Here is a 20,517-nt window from a genome sequence, read left to right on the forward strand (position 1 = left end):
CTGTAATATTTCTTTTTACGCAAGAAAAATTTTTTTACAAAGTTTAATAAAGTGTAAATTAATACACAAAAAAGGATATGATTTTATTAATCACTAACATAGTATAAGTATAGGTAATCAAGATTAGAAGTTACTTTATAGAAGTAATTACAGCTATACTTATTTCTCGTCCAAAAATTAATAATTAGTTACCGTTACAAATTAACGACTTTGAAAAGTAACATGTTACAGTTATAGTTACTCAAAAAATGAAAGCTGTTACTTTTTAGTTATTTATATTTATTTTATGCATTTTAAATACAAGAACATATATTATTGAATTATTATATTTAACATTTGATTATATATGCTGCATTACAGTATGTAATAAATCATAATTATTTTCAAAGCTTAAAATTAAGATATATTTAATATATTAACTGAATTAATAATGTGTATTGAATTGATGTGTGTATATATGCTTATATATACATTGAATGTATTATTGAAATTCTAGGACCAATAGTTTTCAGTTTTTAAAAAGTTCGCCAATTCAAACCTCGTGATAAAATTACTGTAAATCAACAGTGTGGAGCTTATTTTAAAGAATAAAGTTTCAAATTCAATGTTTTTATGAGAGCTATTCTCAAAGACGATTTATTATTTCACATTTTCTGCTGAACGCAGACCATATGTGTCAAATAATTTTCAAATATATAAAGTAATTATAAACTAGAGAATTAATTACTATAAGTTATCAAGAAAATATGATTAAGTTTAATTACTGTTATAGATAAAAAGAAAGGGCCAAAGTTAAGTATGAAGTATCGAGAAAAAATAATTTCAATTGTAACTTTTTTAAAAATAATAATTAAATCACTTTCAAATTCCGCACACATATATTTGTCGCAATTGAAACTCTGTCATGTAAAGAACTACATTTCTGCGGCAAAAAAAAAAATTATGACGCAAAGCAAGACACAGGCTTTTCAGAGGAGACATAAGTTACGTAACGTTTTTCCCTTCGGGGAAGGAGGGGGAGGGGGGGAGAAAAAAGTTACCTAACTTGTCTTTTCCGTGTATCGGGACAATGTAACGACGTATCTTAATGCGGCGTGGCGTAACGATGACGTTATCGCGAAGTGCCCCTTCGAACGTAGCGGCTATTAAACGAGGCGAGGTGGTTCGCGCGAATCTATCGGCTCGCGACTTGCATAATATATAAAGGGAGGATACAAGTAGGCCGCGGTCTGCGGGAACGAACCGCAGCCGTAATACGCGTTTGCATGCGGAAAGTATATGCGCGCATACCGTGCCACGCACCGGGGAGACGCGGTGGCAGGTGTGGCGGGACAATGGGAAAATTCCGTTTGCACAGCTTGTCAGGAAGACGAGACCGTCCACGTGCGTGCCGCCGTCCGGGAAAATGCCCGTGAGAGGAGGACAGGACAAAGACAGCGCCGTCGCGTCTGCAAGTCTGCACGCGCGGGGAGGTAAGGGAGAAAACGTCGGATGACCCATTTCAGTGACGAGAGCACGTCCTCCGCAAAATGTAGCAGCGAACTATCGCTAATACCCCGGCTGTCGTTTCCGCACTTTTAAATGTCGCCGCATAAAACGCGCGCGCTCCGAAAAAAAGGGAAGAAGAGAAGAAGAGAATGTATAATCGCGCTGGAGAATCTGTTCCGTGTGAATAAAGCCTTTGAGCTTCCCGAGTTTTCAGTAATTTCTTCAATAAAAAAGAAAAATAATTAGAAAAGTAACGATTTATTTATTATATTTTTATACTTAAATAGATAAAGAATAATGAATGCATAGTAATGTACGCGAAGAGAATTTTCTCTTAAAAATTACTCTGAAAATCGTAGTAAACGTACTAAAAGCCTTTCAGCTCAAATAATAATAATTGGAAATGGGGGTCGAGACAATAACGTAAAATTGATGAAAATATTTGTAGCGATCGTGGTGCAGAGAGCTGTGCGTCTCTCTCTCTCTCTCTCTCTCTCTCTCTCTCTCTCTCTCTCTCTCTCTCTCTCTCTCTCTCTCTCTCTCTCTCTCTCTCTCTCCCTCTCTCCGTGTTGAAAGTCCGAGTTCAAATCCAATCAGAAACATTTTATTTGAAGTAAAAATATATTTGTTTTCAAACGAAGAAATAAGAATAATTTCTTTTAGCAATTTATGTAATTGTTAGAAATGATATTTTTCTCCATTTATATTTGAGAATAAGCATATTTTTACATTTTTCATCTTAATTAGTTTTTATATCATTAATCATGATCTTTTTTTAACATTATTTTGCATTTACATGTATCATGTTTGATTAACTAATTATTCATTTTTTTAAATTAATTTTTACGCGAAGTATATGTTTTTATATAATCTCTCTCTCTCTCTCTCTCTCTCTCTCTCTCTCTCTCTTTCTCTCTCTCTCTCTCTCTCTCTTTCACTCTGTCTTTTTTGTTAATTCATTTACCTGTAAATGAATTAATAAAAATCTGATTTTAATTCTATATTCTCAGCAACTTTAATACAAATGAAAAAGAAGAACAGAATAGAATAAAATACAAAAGAGTATGTTTCACATGAACAAAGCTCCTCATTATCAAATGAATTTTTAGTTATTTTTTCAATTTTTATGCGAATGTAAAATTTTTTTTCTTGTTATCCATTTATACAAACAAATTAATAAACTCTTAAATTTAATTGTTCTCAGCAAACATTTCTTAATTATAATTAAATATTTTGAATTTTAAAACAATCATATCTTAAAATGTAAAACAATTTTCTTTGACGATTTTTATTATTATTTGAAAAAGATAAAAAACGAGAGCCTACAGAAAAAAGGTTGTAATATATAATATCATCTAATTTATGTCATTTTTGGATCCAACTGTATTTTTATAGTTGTTCAACAATATCAATTATGGTTTGTTTAAACTTTATAATATTATAGTTTTTATTATCACAATATTGATCTATGCAACTTACGATATGGTGAATGAAGTTTTCAATATAGTAAGTCATACTATAAAACAATTTATTATATGCATTATGTACTGTTAGTATACGGTTATTATTAGACTTCAGATTATATGCAAATTGCATATTTGTTATTCTTTGCATATTCTATTACAGCATTAATAATGTGAACAAATTATGTTTTTAATTAATTAATGTTAATTAGTTAAAAACATAATAATTTGTGCACATTATTAATGCTCTAATTATAATTCTAATTATAAGATTCTAATTATAAGAATATGCAAAAAATAACAAATATGCAATTTGCATATAATCCGAAGTCTAGTTATTATTATTAATATAATAATAATAATAATAAATTATAAAAATAATATTCCTGCCTATAATTATCTTACAATGCAATTATAGTCGCAAATAGTATTTTTTTTTTTTTCAATATAAACGTAGAAATGTTCAATTATCAAAATAAAATTTGATTAGGTTGATTAACTTCTATCACTATTGTTAATCATCACTGGCGGCAATTCAGGAAGTTTGGTTTATAACAATTTTGTTACCCGGATCAAGATTCGCTTATCGGTTGTTCAAAACCGCGATCAACATTTGCGTTGACATCGAGCGCTTATCGGTCTCGCGAGCCTTGACAGGTGCACTTTTGATAGGCGAGAGCGAAAGGTATGATGGATGCACACGCTCATTTAATGTATATAACAGGTCATCGGGGCGTTGAGCAAACACAGTAAAAAAAAATCGCGTCTAATCCTGACGTTTTCCACGAAGCGGCTATCATCATCGTCCACGTGGATTTTATTAAATACGGGGCGGAGCTGGCGCAAGAATAACTTGTCTCACGTACTCGAGAACTTAATAACCTGATTTTCACCTATAATTTTCCATTTTGTTTAGACAAGATCGAAATATAAATATAATGACTTTCGTCCGGCAAATTATTATATACGGCTCAACTTTTTCTTACTTGGCTTTTTTTTCTCGGAATAATCAGTATCTAATTTGTTTTTTAAAGGTTTATAAGTACGTTAACTATGAATTTGTAATCAAAATTTTAAACGGCAAATTAAATAGAGTTTTATTTAAATACAACAAAATTTAATATTTTGTTACGTTAAATCCGTCATTTTAAAATAGCTGTTTTTTAAAATATAATTCTCATGTTAACATTTAAAATAAGCCCAGAAAAAACTCGCTATCTTAATTCTTGTGGAACATAGTATTTTTTAAATTTTTATTTCATTTTTTACGAATATTCGACGAGGTTTACTCACCAAGGAGTAAAATTCACGAGAGAGTTGATTGTAAAACGATCCCATTCTTCACGTTCAAAATGATTCCGGAAGGAAAAGAGCTCGCTCTCTTTATTTTTGTGAAGAATATGATAATTTTCGAAGGATTGGGTCATGTACGTTCCACCAGGCACGAAAGGGTCCTCGGGGATTCCAAGGGTTATTCTCGTAAAATACTTTCGTAGAAAAAATTTGCATAATGAGCGTACGAAGAATGGGATAGGTGAAATCGCGCGCGTTCAGTCTCGAAACGCAAATCGCAAACGACAAGTTGAGTACCCCTTTGTTACGTGGGACAATGCATGCGGCTCGTGTCAGGTCAAATCGCCGCCCACAGGTGCGAGAACCGCCACAACCGCGCTGGAGGCTGTTATTTCTCCGGCCTATGCAAGCAAAGATTACATGCGGGATAGAGACAATAAGCGCATAAGTTATTAGGGGTTTCTACCACGGCTGTCAGTGTACGTTCGAACGCGCACTGCGACAGACAACATTGTTTTGCGACTCGCGCCTTATATTGTCCTATCCTACCGCGCACTAAAGTATCTTTCCGGCTACGTAGCCTGCTTCGTAAAAGAACATGCATACCGATAAAAAGAATTCGGTAATAATTATCGAGCTTTGGTGAAGTAATTTCAATCAAATGTTTGCTTGATATAATCAAATATTTAGTAATTATATTTATAGCAATTAAACATAATGACAGTAATAAATAAGATAAGGCTGTGAGAATAATAATTAACTTTGAGAGATTGCTCATCTGAGCCAATGTTGTGAATTGTTTAGTGTTTATTAGATTAAATTTTATACACAAATTGATTAGATGCGCATACGTTTCAACTATAATTCAGATCCTCTTCGCTACAAATTTCGATAAAAATGCAGAAATTGTATATCAGTAACGAATCGGTTATTAAATGATACCACGCGGTTATCAAATATTTAGTAACTTAATTATATTTAAATATTATTAAAGTATTATAATATATTTGTGATATAAATATTACAAATATAACTAAATATTTGTTACATTAACAAAGTATTTAATTGAAATTATTTCATTAAAATAATACATAGAATATTGCCAATAAGAACCAGCACTAGATATTCGTATGTATAATAAGAACTTTATTTTAGATGATGTTAAACGCGAACGCAATTGAAAATATGTATATCGAGTATCCAAACGTTTCGACTCACATTTCGAGTCCTCTTCAGTGCAAAATATATAAATACGCAAGATTGTCTGTAGTCACAAGTTACGTTTTCTAAAGGTTTAAAAGCGGATGTCAAAAATACAAAGGCTCTAACTCATGGTCAATCAGGAAACAACGTTCATTCAAATGAAAAGACGGAAAAAGGAGAGAGTTTCTCTTTAAATTAAGGAGAGAGTTTCTCTTTTCGTCTTTTTATTTTAATGGCCGTTGTTTCCTGAATGACCACGAGTGAGAGCCTTTACATTTTTGACAACCGCTTTTACACCTTTAGAAGATAACGTAACTTGCGACTACAAACAAATCTTGCGTTTTTATACTTTGCACCGAAGAGGACTCGAAATGGTGAATCGAAATGTTTGCGTACTCGATGTAGGTACATATTTTCAATGGCGTTCGCGTTGCAACGCTTTTAACATCATCTGAAATAAAGTTTTCGCACACGAATGTCTAGTGCTGACTCTCATTGGCAATATTTTTCCTAACGTATTATTTGAATTATTAAAGCCTTATTAACTGTTTGCAATTTATTTCATTAAAGTTTAACAATCATCTAGGTTTGATTATTAATCAATTATTTTTTCAGTGTAAATTGAAAGAATTCGACAAAATTTTATTTCATTAACATCGCGCTCAGAATCATCGTTCTTCTGCAAAATACCGAAGGGGGGTTCACATCATCCCTTTTTCTCTTCTTTTTTTAAGCTTTTAAATGTCAACATGGTGAACGATGATATTTCGAATTGTCGAAACGAAAGAAATAAATACAATATATATTTTTTTGTTAGATTGAGAATTTGATTTCACAAAACGGATTCCTATCAATTCTTTGGAATTCTATCTTTTGCCCTTTGTTGAAGACACGAGTTAAATTTTTCTTTCAATCGCTTTTGCGATACGTGACTCTGTTCTCGATATATTCCTCCATAAAAGAATTCTTACCAAAGCTTTTTCAATCGTTTCTTGTTTCGATTTACTGCGCAATTAGATTACTTGTGACGATTCGTTTGTAGAATCTCGTGTAGAAATGTGTGTCGACACTTAAGAGGACGCAGAGAAACTCTGATGAAATTGTGTAATGTTTAAAAGTTAAAAAACATTTTAACATGTAATGAATGAGATGAGTGAAAATAAAAGCGATGTCATGCCTCCTCAATGGACTGCTGGAAAATCTCGGCAACCTGTCATGATTAATGTTCGGTAAGTATAATAACATAAACTATATTTAACAAATTCCACAATTTACTTCTTTGCTTTAGGAAATAGCGTTTTAAAAATATATTAATATTACGCTTCAGGAAGTCTTGCAATCTTCTCATATAAGAGATTGATAAAATTAATTTAAAATAAGTTCAATCACATTGTTATATATAGGCGTTTTTTATTTTTTAAATATTTTTTTTAATATCGCGAATCTTATGGAAAGAAAAATTTTAAGTAATTTAATTGCAGACATAATGTAAAAGTTTTGAACAACTTATAAAAAATGAGATTTAAAGAGCGAATTGAAAAAATAAATTTTATTTTTGTATAAAAATATGAAATGTTTATAAATTATTCAATTTACTTTAAATGTCACATCGGTGAAAATGTGTCAACATCAATAATTACTACATTTAAATTATTATTATAAACAATTTTTTTTTATTTTTTTATGTCAATATTTATTAATATTATAAAAATATTTAAATAATAAATTATAATTTTATTACTTAAATCTTGCTTGTTATGTTTATTTTGAAAATGCAAAAAATTCTTTTGTTAAAAAATGTATGTGAAAAAAAAGTTTATGATCTCTTTTGATTTTTTAAGTTAAAGAATTTTCTTAACAGTTATTTATATCAGCAGAATAAGTAACAAATCAAGATGCACGAGCACTCAACTACGATATTTGATCTGGACACTTTTATTTAATGTTCAATTGAAGACAGTTTGATCGGTTTAATTTAATCAATTTAAATGGGGCACAAGCAATATCAAAATTCTCAGGAAAGACAAGACCGAGCGACCCTAGCTTAACAAGCACTCTGCATAATAAAAATCGATTTATCAATTATGATTCGCAAATAAACGCCCTTTCTTCAATAAAGGCGACTGTACGTAAACATTTCAATTTAATGATCCGAACATTCTCGGCTAATAGTCGTGCAATTCACAAAACCCACGTTGAAATTAATCGTGAATGATCATTTTTTTTCGTCACACAAACATTACATAATTACTTTTATCTACTACTCTTTAAATTTTAATATATCGTTATGTGTAGATTTTTTAATTATATTTTTATAATATTTATATTTTATTAGAGGAAAATCACGAATACTGCACAGTAAAAAACCATTTCGTATTTGTATTAAAATTTTTCCGTGTAAAATTTTGTGTTAAATTTCCAACACAGATGTGTGTTAATTTAGTATATCATCGTTATATTACTTAGACTTTTGTATGTTAAATTAATATTAACTATTTTCTAGAGTTAAAATAACATAATTTATATGTAAATACATAAATGTTTGGTGACATATTTTATATTTTGAAGTAAACAAATAAAATAAGTTACTTTTCTTTTTATAACAGTTACCATGTGTTAAATGGACATTTCTTATGTTATTAACCCTTCGAGGTCACTGTGGGTGGTTACCACCCACCGCATAAATTTAACACGTTATATCTTTCTGATTTAAGAAAAAATAATACTAGAAACGTCTTCCAGTGGTTGTTAAAGGTTTCAACTATTGTGCTATGCTCTTGTGCTATTCTTGAACTGAAAGTCGCTGCAGTTCGCTTTTGGCAGTCGTCCGAAGACAAGGTAGGGTAGCCATCCAGTGTGTAAATATCTTGTTTTAAAAGAAAGTCAAAGACTTATTTTTTTCCTTAAAGTACAAGACTTAAACAATAAAAGTCTAATGTTTTAGCTAAAAATATTGAAAATTAAAAAAATTATGATTTATTTTGTAAAAACATTTTTTCTAATGTTGCAAGATTTAAGAACGTTTTTAGATTTTTGCTTAAATGTTAAAATAGATTTTTCAAACATTCAAGTTCACCCATGAATTTTTTTGTTACCCTATCTTTGATAATTTCACAAATACAGCTGTATAAAAATGAGGATGGTAACCACCCAGTATGACCTCGACGTTCGAAAAATAAAGTGTGACCTCGAAGGGTTAATCATAAAGAGATTGCTGTCTTCTATTGTTTGATTTCCATTAGAGTTTTAATACATAGATTATGTCAATTTAACATTTTAATTTTATTAAAATCTTAAATATCTACTTTTTTAAATGTTAAAATAACATTTTAGTTAAAAACACTATACATGTCAATTTAATATAAAGTTTGTTGTCTGATATCGTTTAAATTTTTAAATTTCTGTGTTAATTTCTTACATATTATTTATATTCACTTTTCAACACATTTATTTTATAATAAATTAACTTTAAATTTATTTTATGTTAAATTGACACAAAAATTTGAGTAGATAAATTGGGACATGTGAAATGTGGCTTTAACACAAAAATTTTTTAGAGTATAGTGTAAACGTGTCAAAGTAACACCTTCTTAGGTTTTGAAAACTAAATATTTCACTATATTAATTCTGATAAATACGTAACCTACTTACAGCGAATTCGATTGGACTGCACTAATGCGCACACCGGTGCACATTAAAACTATCATATACGTATACACAAAATAAAAAATAGCAATATACGATATGTTATTTTTGTACTTAGATAAAATTAGCTAATTAGCATTAATGCGTTTAATTGAATTTGCTATTAAATAATTAAAAAAATAAAAATACACAGTTTATACATTTATTTAATGATGTTGACTTTTGTTTACATAAAATCTATTAAAAATGAATCTAAGTTCTAATCTATTCTTTATATGTAGTTGCGCTACATCTTATGAAAAAGGATAAGATATTTATATAATCGAAAAAAATTTTTTACCTTGAAGTAGAAAACTCCTAGGAATTTTCATGTATATTAACTTGTAAATATTTTACAAATAACTCATATGAAAAGAAAAGAACAGGAAAATTAACACATGTCAGTTTTTTTAGACATTTTTCGTTATGTTGCGCAAAAACATTAATTTATCATAAAATATGAAATTTTATAAAAACTGCTAGCTGAAGACACTTCAGATTTTAGTTTATATTTATTCTTGTTTTCAAAGTTTTATTTTTAAGAAATATTATAATATCTAAAAACAAAATGGTATACATATATACACACATATATATATATATATATATATATAACACTTTGTTAAAAAAAAATATATATATATATGTATATATATTTATATAATATTGACCTTTCTCCTAGATTCTCCTAGACCTTTGTTGTAGTGACTGAATATATTATTCTATAATTGCAAACAGATAATAATAAATGTTGTACGATGCAAATTATCTAGTTATTACACAACATATAATACAAGCTATTACAAATTTCGCGTGCCGAGGTGTCCTTGCTTTAGATTAGTCTTTTATTCCGAGGCCTAGAGTGATCGATTGTTGAATACGACATCAGACTAATTATTTAAATGATCATATCGCCACTACACGCGCATGTATTTTTACTATATCATTTTTTTATGACAAATATATAAATGATTATATGGAATATATTATATCTTATTTAGCAAGCGACCTAGTATTTTCTATTGTTTCCGTTAACGTAAATAAAATATTTTTTATAATATTCAAGAATAACGAGATTTTGAAGAAATATGTTCGATAACATTTGTATATCCAAAAATCTGAGACTAAAAATAAATAAAATGTAAGTTTAGGGTAAGTAAGGGTAAGATAAGTGTGACTTGTGTATGCATAAATAAAAGTAGGGTCAGTAAACAAGCGTTTTGAGATAAAGATAACATTGTAATAGTTTTTAATTAATAAATTAAACTATTACAAATTAACTATTTTAAAATTTGCAATTTTATTTCAAAACGCTCTTTTATCTTGTTTTTATTTTATTAAAACAGTTCTCAATTTGCAGCTAATTTTCTCTCTTAGCGCTTTAGAGAAAAATTGTAAAACTGCAAATAGCAATTCAAAGACAAAAGATTATCAGAGAGAGAGAAAGAGAGAGAGAGAGAGAGAGAGAGAGAGAGAGAGAGAAGGGAGGAGAAAAAGAGAGAGAATTCTCTTTGTTATCTTCAAAATTATTAAGAGAAAAATAATAAGAATTATTTTCTTTTACGATCAATAAATCTAGCGTGACAATGATTCGACGAAAGTTGACTCTTCAAAATTCTAGAGAATTAGACGCACTTATAGAGAACTATTATTACTTTTCAATATTGTACGTGACAATGACGTCAGATTCACTTCTCGGAGGCGCGTAATTCTCCCCCTCTGTGCACGGACGCGAGTTTCTCGCACCTTGCTGTCGAGGACGAGGCCTCAGCAGCCCCGAGTTTCCACTGGCTGTCCGAAGTGGACATTTATTGAACCTACGATGTTTATAAAGCTCCCTCCGCCCTGCCAACTCACCATATGATAAAGTTCAGAAATAACGAGTTTTATCTTCTGTCCGTCATGAAAGCGTGTTCTGTGCACAACGTAAGCCGTGGCGTGCCTCGTGCAAGGTGCGTTTTGCGTTTCTTAGTGATAAATCTCCTTCGTCGAGGAAGGAAAAGGTCGTGATCGATTGATCTGGTGCAAATGAATATTAACCAAAGTTAGGTAAACTACGAGGGAGAGGAAGCGAAATTTTTGTCCTCTGTAATAACGAATGAAATAATGACACTAGTTTAGAAAAAAAATATTTTCTTTAATTATATCGAATTGTACAAGATTTTCTTATAGATTTTTGGATGCTGAATATGATATCACATACTAATTAGGTTTCTGGAATTTTCTGGAATAATTGTAATTTAATGTAAACAAAATATTTTTGTGCAATATTTGAAATTTTTTTTTTAAAAAAGATTAACATTATTTTAAAATTTTGATTAGAAGTCATGAATGTATTATTTATCCGCTAAAAATGCATATTTTTAATTTTAGAATCTTGTTTTTTAGTCACGTTTTAAAAGATTGAAGTACCAAATTTTGTTAAGATAGCCAATGCTTCGCAATGATGATGAAATTATATATACTTACAAATTGCAGTTTGTAACTCGATACTCATATACAGTATAATTTATGTTATTACATTATAATTTATGTATTTATTACATAATAATATAAATTTATATGTGATATATAATATATCATTATATAATAAATTCTGCTATAAACATACATGTATATAATTTTGTGTATATGCGTGTGCGCGCGCGCGCGTGCACACACACACACACACACACACACACAATTATATAATTTATACACATACATTTTTTCAGAAGAATCTAATACGTTAAATTATACTGTGTACAAAAAGAAAAAAAATAATTACAGTAACTATAATATCACTGTAATTTATAGTCATTTTTGATCAATCATATTTTCATAGTTATTCAACAATATAAATTATAATTTGTTTAAATTATTAAAATTTTCATAATCATAATATTGGTTTATGCAACTTATGACATATGATTGTTATAATTAACATAAAGATTTTAATATATTAAATTGTACTACAGAACCATTACTATAAGTACAGGATTATTATTACCAATATTATAGTAATAATTAAAAATAATATTCCTGACTATAATTATTTTAATTTGCAATTACAGTGGCAAATATCGCACATTTTTTATTAGTGTATGCATCGATAGCCATAAACTATAAATTAAAAGTATAATTTTATTATAAGTTGAGTTTATAAATGAGTTTATAAATAGAAGTTTGCTATCTTAGCAAAATACTTTAATTTAAATTCTTCATGTATGATGAAAAGTAAAATACTAAAATAAAAAACGCGTTTTATAGAGAATAAAAGACATTTATGACTTTTAATTAGAATTTCATGGTAATATTACATATTAAAAAAAATTTTAATGTACATTAAATTATTTTTAAAACCTGATGTGCTAGTAAAATTCGCAACATTATTATCAGCATTCAAAAATTTATTTAAAAACACCTTTGGTTGTAAATTTGAATAATTGACTCGTATTTTTCTCTTGTCGAAGAATGTTTTGATATCGAAAAAATTTCAAATATATTTTCTTGATTTCTTTGGTTTAAAACACCCAAAGAATATGGTTTTGTTCATTTAAAAATTTTGATGGATACAGATCTAAGAATAATTTAATAGTTGAACCAAAATGGTTATGTAGAATGCTTAAACATGATGGGTATGATTGATGAAGTTTTGACATTTTAATATTTAACCAATTTGAATGTTTTATACAATTGTTTTGATGGTTCAGCAAAATTATTTTTTAACTATATTAATTAAATTTTTTAATACCGTTTAAAAACTATTTTTTCCGTAAAAAAAAAATGAAGTGATAAACTTTAAACAGTTTTAATTGCGCTGAAAATCAAACATATTAAAAGCATAGCGATTGATAAGCTATTCCTAAGTAAAAGAAATATTTAATTTTTGTCCATTAAATTCCCCACTTCATTTTTAAAGTTTATTTGATCTATATTTTTGAACCTATATATATTAAACCGATTTTATGAAATTGACAAGCAACGCGGCATGAAAATCGCGGCAGATATGCTCACAGAAAGTAAGAGGAATTCTTTTCAGATCGCCCAAGAGTAGTTTACGCAATAGCAGATTCGACTCCATGAAGACTGACATGGTGATGCCCGAAAGTAAGTCTTCGGCCTCGACCTGGATATATGGATTAAAATTTGACATATAACTTGGTTTTTCAGTGCTGGCACCTGTCGTCTCTTCGTCGGATGCCTTCAATCCTTCCACTGATAGTCTGCATGCGGCCATGAGGCCGATCATCATGCTGGCCCAATGTTTCTCCATGCTTCCGGTGTGCGGTATCAATAAACCGGACGCTTCGTATCTTCGGTAGGCAGAACACCTTTGCGGTTGCTTAATACTATTATTCACTAAGATGAAAAAAAAAAACAGTTGCAATTACCATAATGGACAGATAAAATAGGTATTTTCGATGCTAAGTATATATTTATAGTTGTTTTATGCTTGGTTGCGCGAATATTATTTTAATTTTAAGTAAGACTTAAATATGTGTCTGTCTTTATTTATTTAGAGAGAAAGATAAAGTTAGACTTAAGATATACTTAAGTCTTGTTTAAAACCACAACAATATTAATGTAACCGAGCCTTAACCGTACAAATTATAGCTATTAGAGGAAGGCCGTTAATAATGACATAAATCTTCTAAAATGGCACCCCCTTATTTCGGAAACTAAATATTACACTGTATTAATATTGATAAAACATGATCTGCTTAGATGATTAAAGAAACTAAAATTTATAATTTTTATACATTATTTTTAGATCTACTGAAAATAATATAAAATGAAAAAAGTTAATCTAATCTCTATACATAGTTGTGTTATAAAATATAACCCAGTATTATAAAACTGCTATATTATTTGATAGAAGATAGATTTCTAGTTTACGTTTATGTTTACAAAGTTTTACTTTTAGTTTTTGTTTAATACTATCTAATTTATTACCATGAATAATATGTCAGTTTTTGTGTCCTTTTTCTTTATCATTATTACACAGAGTATGTAAATATTTGAAAATAATTTACTAAAAAATATATTTAGGTATTAAAACTGTGATTACATTTATACTACATAAAAATTTTCATTTTATTTTTTGTTATTTACAATTTGATATTTTACTGTATTTATATTGAAAATTATTATAACTTATAATTTTTTTAAAAGTTGATAGAACTATGGACGCGTAAAATTATTATTATCGATATATTAGAGTAGTACTCTAGTAGCAAAAAACAATGGCGCAATATTGAAAAGTAATATAAAGACAATATTCCCAATATTGGTTCAATATTGGTTCAGCATTGGGCCAATATCGAATCAATCGATTTTTCATATTGGACATTAATTGCGTTCTAATTTGGAACCAATATTTTATGACCAATATTGACGTTATATTGGGGAAATATGCATTCCCAATATAACCAATATTTAGCCAATATTAACCAATATACTACCAATGTATTTTGCTATTAGGGATAATAACAATTTTTTAATCATAAGGTACTTGAATCTAATATGGCCATGTACCCAATTTGGCTCACCTCCATTTTTAAATAATTTAAATAATCATACAATAAATTTTACAGATAATGCTAATATATCGCTCAGGAAGTCGATATGATGTATTTGTGCTAGTTAGCTGCTCAATATCTTCTTTCTACGATTTATAATCACATTTTACTCAAATTGTGTTCTTTTAAATCTAAAATTTCAGAGACAAATTTTTGCTTTGTGTAACTATTATGTAAAAATTATAAATATCTACAATTCATATTATTGTAGCTCTTTATTTATGCTTTTCAACACTGTATTTATTTTAGGTTTTTATTAAAACATCTTGTTTATAATTAAAGGAAGAAAGATCTTTGTATTGTAAAACTATTACGATCATTATGACACTATTAAAACACAATATATCTTGTCAATATACAAGAAAGTTAAGATTCTGTTTCTTTATTTAATATTTAATTTTTGATTAGTATTTCTTATTTTTCTTTAGTTAGTTGAAGCTTTTTGACAGGTAAAAGTTAAGATAACGCCCCTTGTAATAAATACACAATTTTATTATTTAATGAATAGCTGTATGTGTAATTTTTTCCATAAGTATGTTAATAAATGCTTAATTAAACATGTTGATTTTGTTATTTTTTCAAAAATATTTACAAAAAAGAAGAAAATACATAGCTAGGCCACATTGGGTACATATGTGATCAACATGGCCCTCTTTTTTTAAGTGTTATCTTTTTAAATCTTTACTATACTTATATAAATAATTGAAAATATTTTATACATTTTTTTTTAGTTTCAGAAATGTTTCCTATTTTAAATCTGACCCTAATTTTTTAATTTTGCATTTATCAAAAAATTACAATAATCTCCAAAGCTAAAGAGAGGGGGGGTATATTGGATACCTTAATTATTTTACTATAAGCATTTAATCATAATTATTGTACCATGTAAAATTATAATCACAAATATCAAATATTTTTTTCTCGGTTGGTTTCGAGTTTAGCTTGTTCTTTTTTATTTTATAATACTTTTTCCGAAACTGAAGTTCTCATGAACATTTTTGCAGATTTTCGTGGCGCAATCCGAAAATCTTATACTCGGCGGTCGCTATCCTGGGGGTATTCTTCATGTCGGTCGCCAATGTCGTGCGTTTGCTCACCTCGAAATTAAATTCTACGAAAATGAGTAAGTCACCCTTCGTTACTCGTTATAGGTAAGATCAATTCGTAATTTAGCAGCCCGCTCCGTTATTTCTAAGCGGCCTTATCTCAAATATTAGCGACTTTCGTTTTCTACGCCACGGCCATGGCAACCGCAATTATGTTCGTACGGCTGGCGATGCAGTGGCCTTGCCTGGCGTTAACTTGGGAGAAACTGGAACGTGAATTCACCTCGAGACATCGGCGAATTTCGAAGACCACTCTCGCAACTCGTTTTAAAATCGTAACTGTCGTCGTCATGTTGCTCGCGTTGGGTGAGTGGTCTTTAGTGAATAAGATAAGGATACGTAATCACGTGCCTACGCATTTTATTCAATAAAATTATTTCCGTATATTTGAGTTAATTTTTTAAAATACAATAAAATTAACATTTATAATTTAATTTATCTTGTTGCCAAATTATGTTTACTTTTATCTAATTACTCTAATTATTTTTACTTGAATGGCAAAGTTCAAACTTTAAAATTAACTTAATTTAATCTTAATTTTTAACTGAGTTAGATTTTTGTTTGCCTAATAATTACATTAATTTTATAAGCCATTAGTTTCAACTTAATTTAATAAAAAGAAGAATATTAATTTACTCTGCTGATGGCACAGTACCAAAAATTAAATAAAATAGGTGTTTCTGATAGGTTTTGACATAAATAATCCTAAATCTGTAAATAAAAATGTTATATTATATCATGTGTTTGAGAAAGATAAAATTAAAACCTTCAAAAATTTGAACAGAACTTTCAGATTTGGATTCAAATGTACAAAGAACACCCTTTGTCAGTTCGAGTTAATTTCAAAATGTTTTTGTGATTGTAATTATAAGTACTATAAATTAGTAAGAGTTTACTGATTTCAACTTACAGGGGTATAATTAAAATAAAAGAAATGTGAATTTATGTTAAATATTTTTATATAGTGGAACATTCTGCCGCTGTGGTTTCTGCGTATATCAGTGCAGTAGAATGCGCAGCGTATCGCGGTGACACGGACGTTATTGGTACTTATTTCCAATCGCAATTTCCTCAGGTAGTACACTCAATTCTTAATTTTATTGTACTTTTTAAATATAAAAAACCGCGTTGCCCCGCTCTTTTTCTAAAATTTCTAAAAAGAGAGCTTCTTCCAAGCTTCAAAGATGAAAAATATGAGACGAAAGATGATGCATGTGCTTTCAGTTTGAAGCTTTCGACTGAATAACACATATAACTGATCGTCAATTTTATATAGATCTTCACAAGGATGTCTTACAGTCTCTGGAAGGGGATCTTAGTTGAAACTATAAATATCCTCAGCACATTCTCATGGAACTTTGTCGATCTGTTTCTTATTCTCATCAGTATAGCTTTGGCGGATCAGTTTAGGCAACTAAACAGTCGCCTCTTTTCAATACGGGAAAAGGTACAATGCAGTTTATATTATGAGATATTTGCCTTTTGTTTTGTGACTAAAATTTGCAACAAACCGACAAAAATTGTATTCTCAGCTCTCTAGAGAAAAAATATTTCCCTCTTCAAGACGATTTTCTTAACTTAGAAGAAATTCTTCTAAAGACTAAAATAGTAACAAATATTCTTAATTTTAATAAGAATATATATATAATTAAAATAAGATTATAGAATTTATATTTTTTATAAATATAAATGGAAGTGTAATTAAAAAATATAGAATTTTATTAGAACGTATTTTTTCCGATTATAAAGATTAAAAATAAATGAATACAAGTTATTAATACCGTTATATGAGACGATTAAATTAATGCCGTACGATTTAGTTTGGAATAAAATTATAGCGCACATGCCATAGTTAGAGACAAAGTTGCTTGTACATGGGAACAAACAAAAACTTCGGATAATATATGTTCGATTCTCTTTACCAAATGCATAAAAATTAACGTGCTATAATAAATAACTTTTATTACCTTAATCCATATCATAACTGGTTTTCATGTTTGGCCTAGATTTTATCAAGTTTTACTCGATATAAAGTTTTTTTTTTTAATTCTTTGATTTTTTATTACGTCTCAACCATTATTTAAAATTAAAATATTACGATGTTTCAGATTTTGAGTATCAAACATCACACTAACATTTATATTGTATATATATATATATATATATATATATATATATATATATTTATATGCATATATATAATTATACAAGGTATAATTGTTGTAAATAAAACACGATTTGCATAGAATGTAATTGTTCGGAAGTTCGTTAGAAAGAATATTTTAGAAAAAAGAATATATTCTTATTTATTATGAATATTTGTTAAAATAGCTTGCAAAGTACACTAAGAAAAACGTGTTATTATTGTGTTATATTTGTTAATATAATTTCATAGTAAAATAATTATGATTAAAAATTTAATTTTTTAATTTTACTGCTGCAATGTTAATAATAATAACATTAAGTTTATAGTTTTATCTTTTAAAAAAGTTACCAAAATGTTCTATTAAAAATTATAATTTTAAATAATATCGTAAAATATTAAAAAAGAGATATATGGTAAATGTGGTAAAAATAAAATAAAATAAAAATTTTTGTAGAGACAGAACATGTGAAACACAACTTATATAGAATATGTCTTAAAAATTTTTATATATTAAATGCAATTACATTATGTATATGAATATAACTATTCTTTAAAAGTGTTTTCTATTGTTTACATAATAATTAATAATTATAACTTGCAGTTAAAACAATATATAATTATAATAAAATTATAATTAAAATGAAACTATAAATATATAGTTGACATAAAAAATGTTAGGGATTATAGATAAATTGCAAGAATTTTTTTCTCAGCTTATATAATTCTTTTATTTCAAGAATACAATTTTTCGATGTAATGATATTCATGCACGTATTCATGCATTCCCTTCATTTAAATTATCGTACATTTTAATTATTAATTGAATTTTTTCAATGTGAGAAAATATATTATTGATCACGATATAATAACGAAAATATTTGCTTTTATTAACAACACATCACTGCTATCTCGTTATCAAGGCGATGCCGGAGTGGTGGTGGGCCGAAGCTAGGAATGACTATAACCACTTGGCGACCCTTACACGCAGGGTGGACTCTTACATCTCAAGCATCGTGCTCCTGTCCTTTGCTACAAATTTGTACTTCATCTGCATTCAATTGCTGTTTTCCTTCAAGTATCTAACACTTTAAGATTACACGATAATTTTTTTTTTTATGTAGGGTAAATTGCGGGAAAAAATGCCACAAGTAACTTTTGATTGCGATGATTTTTGAATTATTATTGATACGTAAAAAAGTAGTACTAATTAAAAGTTTGTTTAATACATTTATTTTATGAGTTCAATCACATAAGTGTAATCTTAACGTTTTTTAAATAGTGGATAATAAAAAGAAATAAAATATTTCTATATAAGTATATTATAGAAATAATAAAAAAGTGGCATCCGAAATGATATGTTCTCTCGACTTACCTTACGTTGAGTCTCCTAGAAACTAATTCAAAGATTTTCACTAATATAAATATAAATAAATATTTAAATCAGTAAATAATTAAATATTTTTACATAAATAAAAATAATATAATTATTTGAATGATATTTAGTTTTAAATTAACAATTAATATTTGATGTTATCGGTGATGATATCGATGTTATCGATTTCGTGTTATCATTTCGAATATTAGCTTTGAACGGTTTTATAAAATTTTATATAGAAGACCATGCTACACGAGAGTTTCTAGGGGAAGTAGATTGCGTAAAGTCATGCATGCATTTTTCAAACAGCCCAATACGCGATATCGTGCGGAAGATCTACTTTTGCTATTCCTTCGGCTTTCTGTTGTCGAGGACAACGGCGGTTTCCCTGTATGCGGCTTCCGTTCATGACGAGTCCCGTCTGCCAGCACCGATTTTATACAGCGTCCCTGGTTCTAGTTACAACACCGAGGTTTGTGTCTCGAGAAAAACATTATTTTACAGCCTGGATCGATTAATTCTCATAACAAACACGAGAGAGAGAGAGAGAGAGAGAGAGAGAGAGAGAGAGAGAGAAAGAAAGAAAGAGAGAGTTCTAAGTAAAAGCCCAATATCTTTTATCATGTATCTTCTTGATGCGTTATTATTAAATTTATAAAGTTTCTTCTTTTATGATCAAGAAACTTGTAAGAGTTTAAAAGATTATATACAATGTTGGTTACGAGAAAAAAAACGAATGTTATTAAAATAAGAGAGATTATATATAAGATTATTAAATAAAATTTGCTTTTTAATTTACACGTAAGTTCGCACATAAATTTGCACAACGTTTCGCAGGTTACGAGATTTCTGATGCAAGTAACGACGGATAATGTAAGTTTGACAGGAATGAACTTTTTCTCCGTAACCAGGGGACTCGTATTAACTGTAAGTACGCTAATTTATACGAATTAAATATAGCTATCAATTATTTAACTAAAAGCAGATTTATGGCGTTTGCAAAATACTGTTAACTATTCAAACTTTCTCAAATATCTTTGCACTCATACTTTGTCTCTATTTTTTCTGAAAAAAGTTTTAAAAATATATATTTATTTACCATAAAACAATTTTATATTTTGGAATATATCGCACGGTTTTTATAAAGTAAATTGAAATTTGAAATGTATAAATATTTACACCTTTAATAAATTTTATA

At 28.5% G+C, this 20,517-nt stretch overlaps 1 protein-coding gene across 6 annotated transcripts in view; it reads left to right on the forward strand.

Moving 5' to 3' along the window:
* Window positions 1-20,517, forward strand: part of LOC105833470 (gustatory receptor for sugar taste 64f) — a 24,135-nt gene continuing 3,618 nt past the window's right edge. For 2 of the 6 annotated variants that reach the window (XM_012675232.3, XM_028195087.2), the window contains exons 1-10: window positions 2-1,472; window positions 13,153-13,220; window positions 13,284-13,431; window positions 15,697-15,815; window positions 15,910-16,104; window positions 16,764-16,873; window positions 17,075-17,245; window positions 18,865-19,019; window positions 19,629-19,791; window positions 20,157-20,246. In XM_012675232.3, coding sequence (XP_012530686.1) covers window positions 1,279-1,472; window positions 13,153-13,220; window positions 13,284-13,431; window positions 15,697-15,815; window positions 15,910-16,104; window positions 16,764-16,873; window positions 17,075-17,245; window positions 18,865-19,019; window positions 19,629-19,791; window positions 20,157-20,246 — 1,413 coding nt within the window. In that variant the 5' untranslated portion in view covers window positions 2-1,278. Of the gene's footprint in view, window positions 1,473-3,389; window positions 4,892-6,489; window positions 6,677-10,706; window positions 11,084-13,152; window positions 13,221-13,283; window positions 13,432-15,696; window positions 15,816-15,909; window positions 16,105-16,763; window positions 16,874-17,074; window positions 17,246-18,864; window positions 19,020-19,628; window positions 19,792-20,156; window positions 20,247-20,517 lie in introns of those variants that run through there. The other 4 variants (XM_028195089.2, XM_012675234.3, XM_036289532.1 and 1 more) reach the window with 4 other exon arrangements.

The sequence above is a fragment of the Monomorium pharaonis genome, chromosome 7 (genome assembly GCF_013373865.1).
Source record: "Monomorium pharaonis isolate MP-MQ-018 chromosome 7, ASM1337386v2, whole genome shotgun sequence".
NCBI lineage: Eukaryota > Metazoa > Arthropoda > Insecta > Hymenoptera > Formicidae > Monomorium > Monomorium pharaonis.